The 13,440-nt window shown below is 32.8% G+C and overlaps 1 protein-coding gene across 1 annotated transcript in view; it reads right to left on the bottom strand.

Moving 5' to 3' along the window:
* The window catches only part of CFAP54 (cilia and flagella associated protein 54), a 372,948-nt gene that overhangs the window by 32,006 nt on the left and 327,502 nt on the right, over window positions 1–13,440 (bottom strand). Inside the window, exons 66-67 of the mRNA XM_055357441.2 lie at window positions 8,684–8,822; window positions 38–112 (exon numbers count right to left, since the gene is read on the bottom strand). Of these exons, the coding sequence (XP_055213416.1) occupies window positions 38–112; window positions 8,684–8,822 (214 nt within the window). The remainder of the gene's footprint in view (window positions 1–37; window positions 113–8,683; window positions 8,823–13,440) is intronic.

Genomic DNA, 13,440 nt, shown 5'->3' with positions numbered 1-13,440 from the left:
AGTGAATTAGATACAATTTTAAAGGAGAAATACATACCTCAGATAGCGGTGTTGGCTCTTTATCATTCAAAAACAGAGATGCTATTTCAGAGCAACATTGAATAATCGTGTCCTGGAAATAAGAAGATAGTAATACAGTGAGGTTGATATTATTAGAAACCTAAATATTACCTATTTAATTATAAACTATTTCATTTGTCTTTTCTTGATCATTACCTAACCTTTGTTCCCAGGATAAGACAGAGGGCTCAGAAATCATAACCCCTTAAGTAATTAGGCTTTTTTGAATTGTATCTAATTGTACAAAATAAGATTTTGAAAATAATTATTTTTCTAAATAAGGTTTTGAAAAATTACTTTTCTTCTGAGAAGAGAGCCCTGGAATGAAGAGTTTCAGATCCCTGAAAGGGCTTGCAGCAGAGAAGAATGACTGGGAATTATGGAAGACAGGGGAAGAGCGAATGAAAAGGAAGAGAGTCAATAGCATGACGACACTGCCCACAGCCCTGCTGCATGGATGCAGCCATGTTCATGTGTGGACACCCAATCCACAAGGGACCTACCCATAGACAGGTTGAATCTGTCAGATTCCCTATCATATGATTTTATGTAAGGAAGAACAACAGAAGAGACATACAATCAGTACTGACTGCATGAGCTGAAAGGTCCACATGCGGAGTTGGAGAAGGCAGCCATTAGGCCAATGTGGGAGAAGACAGAGGAGAAGATAGAGATGAGTGAGAACCCATGCCACCTGCAGGACTGAGCACAGTCTTGGCTCCTGATCCGCCAGTTCAAATTTCTGTGAGTTTCAGGTTCCAGTCTTTGTCTATGCATGACCATACTCAACTCATACTGACAAACACTACCTCCCTACCAAACCTAAATGACTTGAGTTAGTGTAAGTAGTTTTTTCCTCACTTACAACTGAAGAAGTCATAACTACATAATTGTCAGAGATTAACTATGCCAACTTCACAATGTTACCAGTGTCTACTACTGAAGGAAGCAAAAATTTGCTTTTCTGATAATATATATAATATATAATTATATATTAATAATACATTAAATATATAATTATATATTATATAAAATATTAATATATTATATATAATAATTAATAACATAATGTATAATATATTATATAAAATATTAATATATTATATATAATAATTAATAATATAATATATAATATATTAATATGTATTATATATAACTATATATTATATTATTATTATATATAATATATATGATATATATGATATATAATTATATATTATATATTAATATGTATTATATATAATTATATATGATATATAATAACATATAATAAAATATAATTATATATCATATATAATATATTAATATGTATTTTTAATATATTATATATAAATATATAATATATAATAAAATATATTAATATGTATTAAATATAATTATATGTGATATATAATTATATATAATATAATATATTAATATGTATTATATATAATTATATATCATATATAATTATATTTAATATATTAATATGTATCATATATAATTATATATGATATATAATTATATATTATATAATATATTAATATGTATTATATATAATTATATACGATATATAATTATATGTTATATAATATATTAATATGTATTATATATAATTTATATAATATATAATTATATATTATATAATATATTAATATGTATTATATATAATTATATATGATATATAATTATATATTATATAATATATTAATATGTATTATATAAGAATTATATATTCTGTTATATATTAATTTATATATTATAATATGTAATATATTTAATATATAACATATATCATGATTTATTATATAATGTAATATTTATATAATACATATAATCTATATTATATATTATACATTATATATTATATATTAAAATTATATATATAATTAATATAATATATTATATATTTATATATCATGATATATATTATATATTATTTACATATTACATATTATATAATATACAGTAAATAACATATATGGTATATAATATATATTGTATATTATATATATTTGTTATATATATTGAATATATATAACAATATATTGAATATATATAACTATATATATTCAAGAATATATATATTGAAGACACTATATATATATTCAATATATATATTGTCCTCAGTATATATATTCAATATATAGTGTCTTCAATATATATATTCAATATATATAGTGTCTTCAATATATATATTGCCATATATATATATAGCCATATATATATATATATATATATGTCCTGAATATATTTGTTAAGTTGAATTGAATTATCTATGGTTTTAGAACGCTGACATTTGGCCTTTTCCTTGTTTTTGCATTTGTTTAAACTTAGATACAATGGAGTTTTGGGGCTTTGAGTTCGGGTGTTGTTTGCTTTTTTATTTCAAGGGTTTAACCAGTATTGGTTAGTTATTTAAAAATTAATGTACTTTTATCATTTTAGTATTCTAAATGCTGGTAAATGCGTGTGTATATATAAAATATATATAATATATTAATATATATTATTAATTTATATATTAATATATTGTTATATATTAATTTATATATTAATATAGTATGTTACATATTAATATATATGAATATATTCTGTTATATAGTTATATATGAATATATATTAATATATTCTGTTATATATTAATTTATATAGTATATATTATATTATATATTAATTTATATATTTATATATTACAATATGTAATATATAATATATTATATAATATGTAATATATATCCTGATATTTATTATATATTGTGATATTTATATATTATATAATTAATATAATATATAATATATCATGATATATATTATATATAATATATTATAGCATGATATATTATATATAATATATATTATAGCGTGATATATATTATATATTATATTATATATGATATGTAAATAATATATAGCATATATATAATTATTCTATATAAATATATAATATATATAATTCTATATAATATATATTTATATATAGTAAATAATATACATGTTATATAATATATAATTATATATGTTATATAATATATAACATGTTATATATAATGTTATATAATATATGTTATATTATATATAATATGTTATATAATATATAATATGTTATATAATATATATGTTATATAATATATAATATGTTATATAATATATGTTATATGATATATAATATGTTATATAATATATATGTTATATAATATATAATATGTTATATAATATATATGTTATATAATATATAATATGTTATATAATATATATGTTATATAATATATAATACGTTATATAATATATAATATGTTATATAATATATATGTTATATAATATATAATATGTTATATAGTATATGTTATATAATATATAATATGTTATATAATATATATGTTATATTATATATACTGTTATATATAATATGTTATATTACATATGTTATATTATATATATTATATATAGTATGTTATATTGTATATAATATGTTACATTGTATATAATGTTATATTGTATATATGTTATATTGTATATAATGTTATATTGTATATAATATGTTATATTGTATATAATATGTTATATTATATATAATATGTTATATTTGTCATAAGGCCTAGTAAAAATAATTGTTTAGGAAATATTAGCTATATAATAATAATCATCATCATTATTATCATCATCCCCACTACGGTTTTACCCTCCATGTGTGAATTATTCATCCCCTAGTCAACTAGTTTTAAGAATAATTTTAGAATCCAAGTTTGTTTTGAAATATTTATAGAAAAGGAGAGGACAAATGTTAAAGGTATTATTTTCTTTGTCTGTAATTTGGATTATTGTTGAATCCTGTAAGAATTAGGTCTATATTGCAGGATCCCAACATGAGATCCTAGATCCTAGATCTTATATGAGATCCTTATATTCTTAAGACAGAGCTACTGGGTGGCTGGGCTCATTAGGAATGACATCTGGGTACCTATGGCCATACTCGTACATTGATTAAGCTCCTCTGTGACAGGGACCTGGTTATATTGATGTCTGTATATTCTCACCTCCTCAAGCCTGGAAACAGTTTGCACATAATAGTTCCTCAAAAAGAATTTGTGAATTGATGCTAATTTCCAATTGTATCTTGCTCTGTGTTCTCACAGTACTTTAATAGTTGGGATATACTCCCTATATATTAATTTTAATTGTCTTACAATCACGCATTTCATAAATGTTTGCTGAACTAACCTTAGGTGACTTGGCAAACATATTCTAAACTTTTCATATCAGTATGCTATCATTCCAAATAAGGTGTATGCATCTTTAAAATCAGGGTGGTTTGCATCTTCCATATGCTTTAGAACACTTGACAGGCTCTGAACACTCCCGTTAACTGTGAATGACAGATTAAAATAACTCAGCCATTCACAGCCAGTGTTGTTCACTTTAGAAAAAAGGATACACAAGGTTTTCAAGCCAACAGTGATTGGAACACCTGTTCTGTAGCCCTCCCAATACATCTTAAATCAATATATGTGTTCTGAAGTTCTTGGCTTATTCTGGACCCTAGGGTTTTGGGGGGATATACATAAAAGGGAGTGAAGAAGAAAACAAGATTCACTACCTTCCCCCCATATCAACCAAGGACACATTTTCTGCACCCTTATATTCAATAACCCACCAACAATCTATACTGTTAATAAAAATAAATAGATTATGGAAGCTATGAAATCCTGTCCAATTCCAGACCAGAATTGATCTCTTTTAGAAGTGTCCTACTTCTAATTAGCTCCATGTGAAGGTTGTCATGACAACAAACTAGCAGATTTAGTCAATGGAATTTATTTGATACAACCCAGAATCGAGCTTTTTTTTTTTTTTAAATAAAGTGCTCATTAGTATTGAGGAAAAAAGGAAAATGTATATGTAATTTCATTTCTCAACTTTCAAACGCTGTGAGCTAATTTGCTTGCCAATTCACCTAAACGAATATTAGTGTTCCTTCTGTCTGGTGATATTCTTCCATATGTAGAACTAACGGAGCCAGAAAATACCTAAAATGACCCACGTTAAAGCTGAAGAAACACTTTCTAGGTTGGAGAATAAAACAAATTCAAAAACACAAAGAAGAACGTTAAGAGTGAAAAGAGTTTGTTCTACTTGAGGATTGATCCAGGCACACCCACCATTTCAGTTGGAACAGGAAAGCAAGCCATAAGCCTTTCTTAAGGCAAGGTAGGTCCTCCAGATTCCTCCCTCCACTTATCTTCAGACACCACCATACCCTCGACCTCATTTATTTCTTATTTGTTTATATTTATAGTCAACCTCTTGACTCAGATGCTGGGTTCATTTTGATGAATTTGATACCTACGTCTGCCCACCAAAGATGTTTTGGTGACTCTCAGTCCACCCAAAGAGCCCATCTCTCCATCTCAGAGCAGGATTTGAATGAAAAGATCATTTTGGAGTTGAGAGGCAAATTAGCTCCAGGAAAAGCTAAGAGACGGACCTTCAGTAGTAAAGCTGAGTGGCAGAGGGTACAATCTAGAATCCTTACTCTATCAGATGCTCATTCTCCTGCCTCAGACAATCTAAGCTGAAAATGGGTTCAGAGGAAAATAATCATTTTCCATATATGAACTATATAGTAGTGAATTTAGGGACAATTTCAGCAAAGAATATTCTAGACCATGGCTCAAAAACAGCAATATGGTAAATTTGGTATGTGGCTTAAAAACTGTCATTGTAGGTATTCTACAAAAGAAGTATAAAAATAGAGAGCTGAATTATTTTTGGAAATAGACATGAAAGGGCAATCATGCACTTTATAAAATAAACCTATATCTACAGTTATAGCTATAAAACCTCCCAAGTTTGAGATAGTTTGAGTTATCTGATATATTGAGGGATTTATTATAAGCACTCAGTACATCATTAAGCATCATAATTCATGTTGCAACATTGGAGGACACTGAAAAGGATGTTCAACCAAAATTCTAAGACATCTGCCCCATGATATACCTAGGCACAGAGCACAGAAGTCATAAATGCTGAAAAGTGGCATTTTGCAAAGGCTAACTGTACTTGCACAGTAGATTCTCTTACGGTTAGGCTTGCTGCTTTTACAATAATGAAAAATGCATTCATTCACTCTACTGATGAATTCAAACGAAAATGCCAACAAGTACCTTCTAAATATCAGGAAAGTTGCTGACTTTTACACTTTCACATAATGAAAGTGTATAGATGAGGTAAACAAGAAAACAAAGCCAAACCAATAATATTCTTTCAGAACTAAAAATATTTTGTTACTGACACCCAATTAAATATTCCTAGCAGAAAATTATTTAAGTCAAAAAGATATACTAGACCAAAAATAGAGAGAAGATCCTAAAAGCAGGAGAGATGGGTACAATTAAGTGCTTCCTCTGCTCTGATATCAGCAGAGTGAGGCAAGAGTCTGTGTCTCCCATTGCTCTCACGAGACCATAAGCTCCTAAGGGCTCTCTCTGTGTCTTGTTCATCCCCGATTCCCACGCCATGGCAAGTAGGAGGCATGCAAAAGATGTTGAATGAAGAAATGATGAATAAAATTTGTTTCGTAGGCAAGAGTTCTGGAAAAGTGAGGCTGGGACCCAAGTAGCTGGGAACTCAACCCAAAAAGTGTCACAAGGAGGGCCCAGAAGCAGAGCTATGCAGCAGGCATGAGGGCATTCAGTCTTCAACTGCAACAGGAGGGTGGGAGGCTCCAGAGGAAAATGCATTTGAGACATTATTTGATAAATATGAATACTTCAGTAAAAAATCTATGGATGAACATATGAAAGTTCTGATGTAATGACTGAGAAAATATAAAGAATAAAGACAAGTCAAGAAAAATCCAAACACAAAAGAAAGGAAAATAACTATTGTACACTACTTGACTCAGCTGTGAACATCATTTACAGGGTCATAACACTGAATATTGATTTAATTAAATTTTGTGAGATAACAATACATAGAAGAGAAGGGAAAAGAAGAAGTTGGGAAGAAGTATAAGTGAGCTAAATCCATATATATCAGACAGGGAATCAATACATATTGTCTAAAATTGATACCTCCAGAAAAAACAATAATTTCTGGCTTTCAGCATGATTCATCATTTTGTCTGGCTTTCTGTCTTCCAAACTGGTGGCACAATTGTTGGTACAGCATATAAATTATTTGGCTAATGAACAAACTGTTAGTGGAAGTGATATGATGGAAGTTTTATGAGCCAGTGTGTAATGTGCCCCTTCTTTCCCTCCTGCCACAGTGACTGGTGATGTTCCATGATAAATGTGCCACCCACCTGGATGCTGGCATGAGGAGACATGAAGCAGGTCCCCAGCTGACTCACTCAGATTTGGAGGCTTTTCATTACCCCATCTTTCATGACTGATACTGAATATTATTTGTAGGTGTGAAAGCAAATAACAAATGTAGCAGCTAAAAGTGGAAAGTGGTTGCCTCTGCAGAGCGGAATTGTGGAGTGAGCAGAGGTTGGGCAGCAGATTGCCTTTTTTCGTTTTAAGCCATTTACATCTATCTTTTAAACAGCTAGAATAAGTACAGAATACATCTCTCAAGAAATTAAGGTACAAATGGTAATTTAAAGAACAGGTAATTAGGGGAGAACATATATTCCCTACCCTTCTCATTTCCATAAAGGGTAAGGAATTTCCATATCTCTCCCAAAGAAGACAAGACACTTCCAGCTTCTTTTGGATTTACCCACAAAAGAGTAGAGTGACTTATCTCATCAGTGAGTTTGGGAAAAGCAACAGAGCATGCTAGGCTCAGCCCCTTCTGGGCTATCTTTGTTTATACTTTTTGGAGGCACCCTGCCTGCAGAACTATAATTCTCTGCTCTCTGTGCAGTAAGCTTGAGTGGGGCAGAAGGGAAATGGGGAAACCCTGTGGTTACACAGGTGTGCCAGATGACTGCATGACTAGGTGGGCAAGTCTGGCTAATTCAGGGGTAAAATATTAGTGTGCTCATGTGGCCACAGATCTAAAGCCAAGTTCACTAATCAGCTTTATCAGTAATGATGCTGACATTTTGGTCTCCATATAACTGTCTCCTGTGTCCCAGGAGAACTCAGAACTCAGGAGGGGACAGAAAACCCCCATCTCCTCCAAAATACAAACATCGGTCATCAGAAAAACAACTCAGCTGTGTGATCAGACTTAATAGCATACTATACGGAAAACAGCCTTTTTTGTTAGAAAAAATATAGGTAATATAAAAAGTCTGAAAAAATATGCTTATCTATATTTTCTAGTTTTTCTTCACATATTATTTGGGAAATAAAAGTTTTTAAATAATAGATTTAGAGTGAAAAAAGATAAAAGTAATATTGCAAAGTCACAAAGCATTATTTCTTAGGATTCACAGCTATAGCTGAACGATTTATCTGGATTCGTTTGTGTTCATTCACCATCAAATTCTTGTAATTCGTATGCTTAGAAGACCTTCAGACCTTCAGAAGACACACTACATATGTGTCAAAAAGTTGAGTCATGTCTCGTACTCTGAATAAACTAGAGGCAGAAGAATTACAGAGTTTAAGTCCAGTTACGTAGTTCTGCTTTGAGGATATAAAAGATAATCTATAGCAATGTCATTTTCCATTATTTAACAACTTACTTCCATTTCATTATCAACTGATTCCTCTTCCACTTCTACTTCATATATGTTTTCATTTGAGGTAATTTCAGGAGCTGCTGGCAATGATAGTTCAGCTATTTGAGCAAGATTAGATAATTTCTCATGAATTGCAATAACCCTGAAAATAACAAATATATATGTATTTTATTTGAAGAGTTAAGAAAGGTATTTATGGCCGGGCGTGGTGGCTCACACCTGTAATCCCAGCACTTCGGGAGGCCGAGGTGGGCGGATCACGAGGTCAGGAGATTGAGACCATCCTGGCTAACATGGTGAAACCCCGTCTCTACTAAAAATACAAAAAATTAGCCAGATGTGGTGGCAGGCGCCTGTAGTCCCAGCTACTCAGGAGGCTGAGGCAGGAGAATGGCGTGAACCTGGGAGGCAGAGCTTGCAGTGAGCGGAGATTGCGCCACTGCACTCCAGCCTGGGCGACAGAGCGAGACAGAAAAAAAAAAAAAAAAAAAAAAGAAAGAAAGGTATTTATTTGCAGAATCAATAACTTGTATAAAGTAAGCCCTCAGTTATTTAATGATTAGATTTCTGATATGGCCAAGCATCATTCATTCAGTAATTCCCTTTATTCAAGAAACATGAGCAAAGAGACACAGTCTTAACTTTCATTATGTTTATGGTCTTGTCATACATGCAGATAAAAATATAATTAGAAATTGCAAAAGCACAATAAAAAAGGCACACATCTAAAATATTGCTGAAGATGAAAATAAAGAAAATAATTATCTATGTGGTGAAACAAAATCTAGGCAATAACAAAAGATTGACTCCTATGGAAGTCTTAATGCCATGCTCTGACTATCCAGCTGACCTGCAGGTAAGAATTATGACAAGTTAGCAATGACTCTAAAAGGTCAGTCAAGGGACCCATAACAATTCAGTGTATTGCATGTGTGTCGGGAATGGGAGTGAAGAGGGTGGAAGAAGGGAGGTAGGGAGAAGAATCAAGAAAAATGGAAAAGTAAAAGCCAAAGGAGGGCACTAGCAATGATGCTGAAGACAGGGTTCACACGCCAGTTAACAGTGATGCCCTGAAGGCAGAGTGGACCAGGGGAGTGGGGGCAGAAGGTGAAAAGGCTTACAGTTGAAGAAGGCAAACAGCCACCTGCATGGCCCCAGTGACTCCACACTATAGGCACAACACACATGTGCATACATGTGTTTACATATGTGTGTGCACATGCATGTCTCCATTCAAGGAAGGAAGAAAATTTTTATCCAAAAGAAGCAAATGATCCCAAAAACAAACTGACATCAAGAACATAGGCAAAAATGTCAATTTTCCAATTTTCCACAGCATCCTCATCTGCACCACTGTGCAACACTTGATTATCCTAATGATAGCTCTCAGCAATAAAAAGTTAAAAATGTAATTACATATAAGAGGATTTGAATTTATATAGTATGCCTTAGAAACTTTTCTGTTAAAAAGGCAACAGTTAAATGCAAAGATTTGTTGTTAAAGTTTACTTGAAAAACTTACCCATTAAAAAATGGGTCATCCTATACACCAATAATAGACAAACAGAGAGCCAAATCATGAGTGAACTCCCATTCACAATTGCTTCAAAGAGAATAAAATGCCTAGGAACACAACTTTCAAGGGATGTGAAGGACCTCTTCAAGGAGAACTACAAACCACTGCTCAAGGAAATAAGAGAGGACACAAACAAATGGAAAAACATTCCATGATCATGGATAGGAAGAATCAATATCGTGAAAATGGCCATACTGCCCAAAGTAATTCATAGATTCAATGCTATTCCCATCAAGCTACCATTGACTTTCTTCACAGAATTAGAAAAAAACTACTTTAAATTTCATATGGAACCAAAAAAGAGCCTGTACAGCCAAGACAGTACTAAGCAAAAAGAACAAAGCTGGAGGCATCACGCTACCTGACTTCAAACTGTACTACAAGGCTACAGTAACCCAAACAGCATGGTACTGGTACCAAAACAGATACATAGACCAGTGGAACAGAACAGAGAACCCAGAAATAACACCACACATCTACAACCATTTGATCTTCAACAAACCTGCCAAAAACAATCAATGGGGAAAGGATTCCCTGTTTAATAAATGGTATTGGGAAAACTGGCTAGCTATATGCAGAAAACTGAAACTGGACCCCTTCCTTACACCTTATACAAAAATTAACTCAAGATGGATTAAAGACTTAAATGTAAAACCTAAAACCATAAAAACCCCAAAAGAAAACCTAGGCAATACCATTCAGGACACAGGCATGGGCAAAGACTTCATGACTAAAATACCAAAAGCAATTGCAACAAAAGCCAAAATTGATAAATGGAATCTAATTAAACTAAAGAGTTTCTGCACAGCAAAAGAAACTACAGGCAACCTACAGAGTGAACAGGCAACCTACAGAACAGGAGAAAATTTTTGCAATCTATCCATCTGACAAAGGTCTAATATCCAGAATCTACAAAGAACTTAAACAAATTTACAAGAAAAAAACAAACAACCCCATCAAAGAGTGGGAAAAGGATATAAAAGACACTTCTCAAAAAAAGACATTTAGGCAGCCAACAAACATATGAAAAAAAGCTCATCATCACTGGTCATTAGAGAAATGCGAATCAAAACCACAGTGAGATACCATCTCACACCAGTTAAAATGGCAATCATTAAATAGTCAAGAAACAACAGACGCTGGAGAGGATGTGGAAAAACAGGAACACTTTTATACTGTTGGTGGGAGTGTAAATTAGTTCAACCATTATGGAAGACAGTGTGGCAATTCCTCAAGGATGTAGAACCAGAAATACCATTTGACCCAGCAATCCCATTACTGGGTATATACCCAAAGGATCATAACTCATTCTACTATAAAGAAATATGCACATGTATGTTTACTGCAGCACTATTTACAATAGCAAAGACTTGGAATCAACCCAAATGCCCATCAATGATAGACTGGATAAACAAAAAATGGCACATATACACCATGGAATACTAGCAGCCATAAAAAAAGAGTGAGTTCATGTCCTCTGCAAGGACATGTATGAAACTGGAAACCATCATCCTCAGCAAACTGACACAGGAACAGAAAACCAAACCCTGCATGTTCTCACTTATAAGTGGGAGCTGAACAATGAGAACACATGGACACAGGGAGGGGAACATCACACACTAGGGCCTGTTGGTGGTTTGGGGACAAGGGGAAGGAGAGCATTAGGACAAATACCTAATGCATGTGGGGCTTAAAACCTAGATGACAGGTTGATAGGTGCAGCAAACTGCCATGGTACGTGTATACCTATGTAACAAACCTGCACGTTCTGTACATGTATCCCAGAACTTAAAGTAAAACTTAAAAAAAAATAGGTCATCTCCAATAATGCTGGAAAAGGTGCCTGATGCATTGGAGAGAAAAGAAGATGAGGAGGCGAAAGACTTGATGAGTCATGCTTGGTTCCTTCAAACTCTAGCCATGAAACCTTAGACTACTCACTTAATCTCTCTGACCCTGAGGTTCCTTCTACTGTAAGACTGGAATAAGAAAATCTACTTCATCCAATTCATAAGGCTTTTGTAAGGATGAAATGACATAAGTACGTATGTTCTTAACCACAAGTAACCACATGAAGGAAAGATAGTATTCTAAAACGCCATTCTTTTATTCTAATACCTAGAGAAAGAAGTCTTATTTGTCTTCCACAAATAGTATAGCTTCCCTTTATAATACTTGGGATTCTAGGAAGGATAAACCGTTCTTTGACATTTGGGTTTCAGATTGTACATGAGTGTCCAGAACTTCACTGCCTGTGCTGGCAGAGTAAATGGCCCCATCTAGCTCCACAAAGAGCAATCTGGGACCAGGCAAAGCAGGCTGAGTCCTCATGCAAACAGCAACATCAGATGACTTGAATCTTGGTGTGAGGCCTGGACCCCATGACTGCATCTGCCTACATCTTGCTCCCTCCCTTTGTGCTCTGGCATGCATTTGCCCCTCACTTCCCTGTCCTCCCACGTACTTCTTCATTTCTGTCCTCCAGGTCAACGCCTGTTCCAGCTTTTTAAACCTTGGCACTACAAACAAGCATCTACCATCCCGTCTGGGCTCCCCACAGCCGCTGCTCTCATATACTGACTCCTAGGCACTCTCTCCCAGGGTCTGCCGTGGCCTGGAGGGCAGGACCCAGTTGTAAGTAGAAACATGGATGACTGTAGGTTTAAAGGCAGAGACAGTAGGCAAGGAACTTGATTTTGGTCACAACAGCACAATTTAGATAGAACTAAACAGAAGGCTTTATGTCTGTTCATTGAGAACACTATTGTTTCCTTTGTTGCTGTAAAAAAATGCAAAGGAATAAAATACACTTTTTCTTATGAGAACTTAACTAGGAGATGAGGAAGTGAATGATAAAACGAGGATGTCCCAATTTGCAGGTTATCCAAGTTTCTTCTTCTCTGGCCTATTTTTTCTGACCTGTTTTACTCCTACTTTGCCTTCCAAAGGATGATCAGGACCAACTTCCCATGTACTAATCTTGAGCCTCATAAGAACACAAGGAATGCCACCCAGGATGAGAGAAATAGTTTATTTTCACAGTGCCACCAAAGGACAAGGAGATAAAAGATTGTTGGGCATGGTCCTCTGTGATGGCCTCAGTGGCTGAGGCTTGTCACTAATTTTAGTAACCCTACTATTGATCAGAAGTACACCAAAATTCAAAACTTTTTGGAATAAAAAA

The sequence above is a fragment of the Gorilla gorilla genome, chromosome 10 (genome assembly GCF_029281585.2).
Source record: "Gorilla gorilla gorilla isolate KB3781 chromosome 10, NHGRI_mGorGor1-v2.1_pri, whole genome shotgun sequence".
Taxonomy (NCBI): domain Eukaryota; kingdom Metazoa; phylum Chordata; class Mammalia; order Primates; family Hominidae; genus Gorilla; species Gorilla gorilla.
The sequence above is the reverse complement of the archived record's forward strand: the minus strand, read 5'-3'. Positions and strand labels throughout refer to the sequence as shown.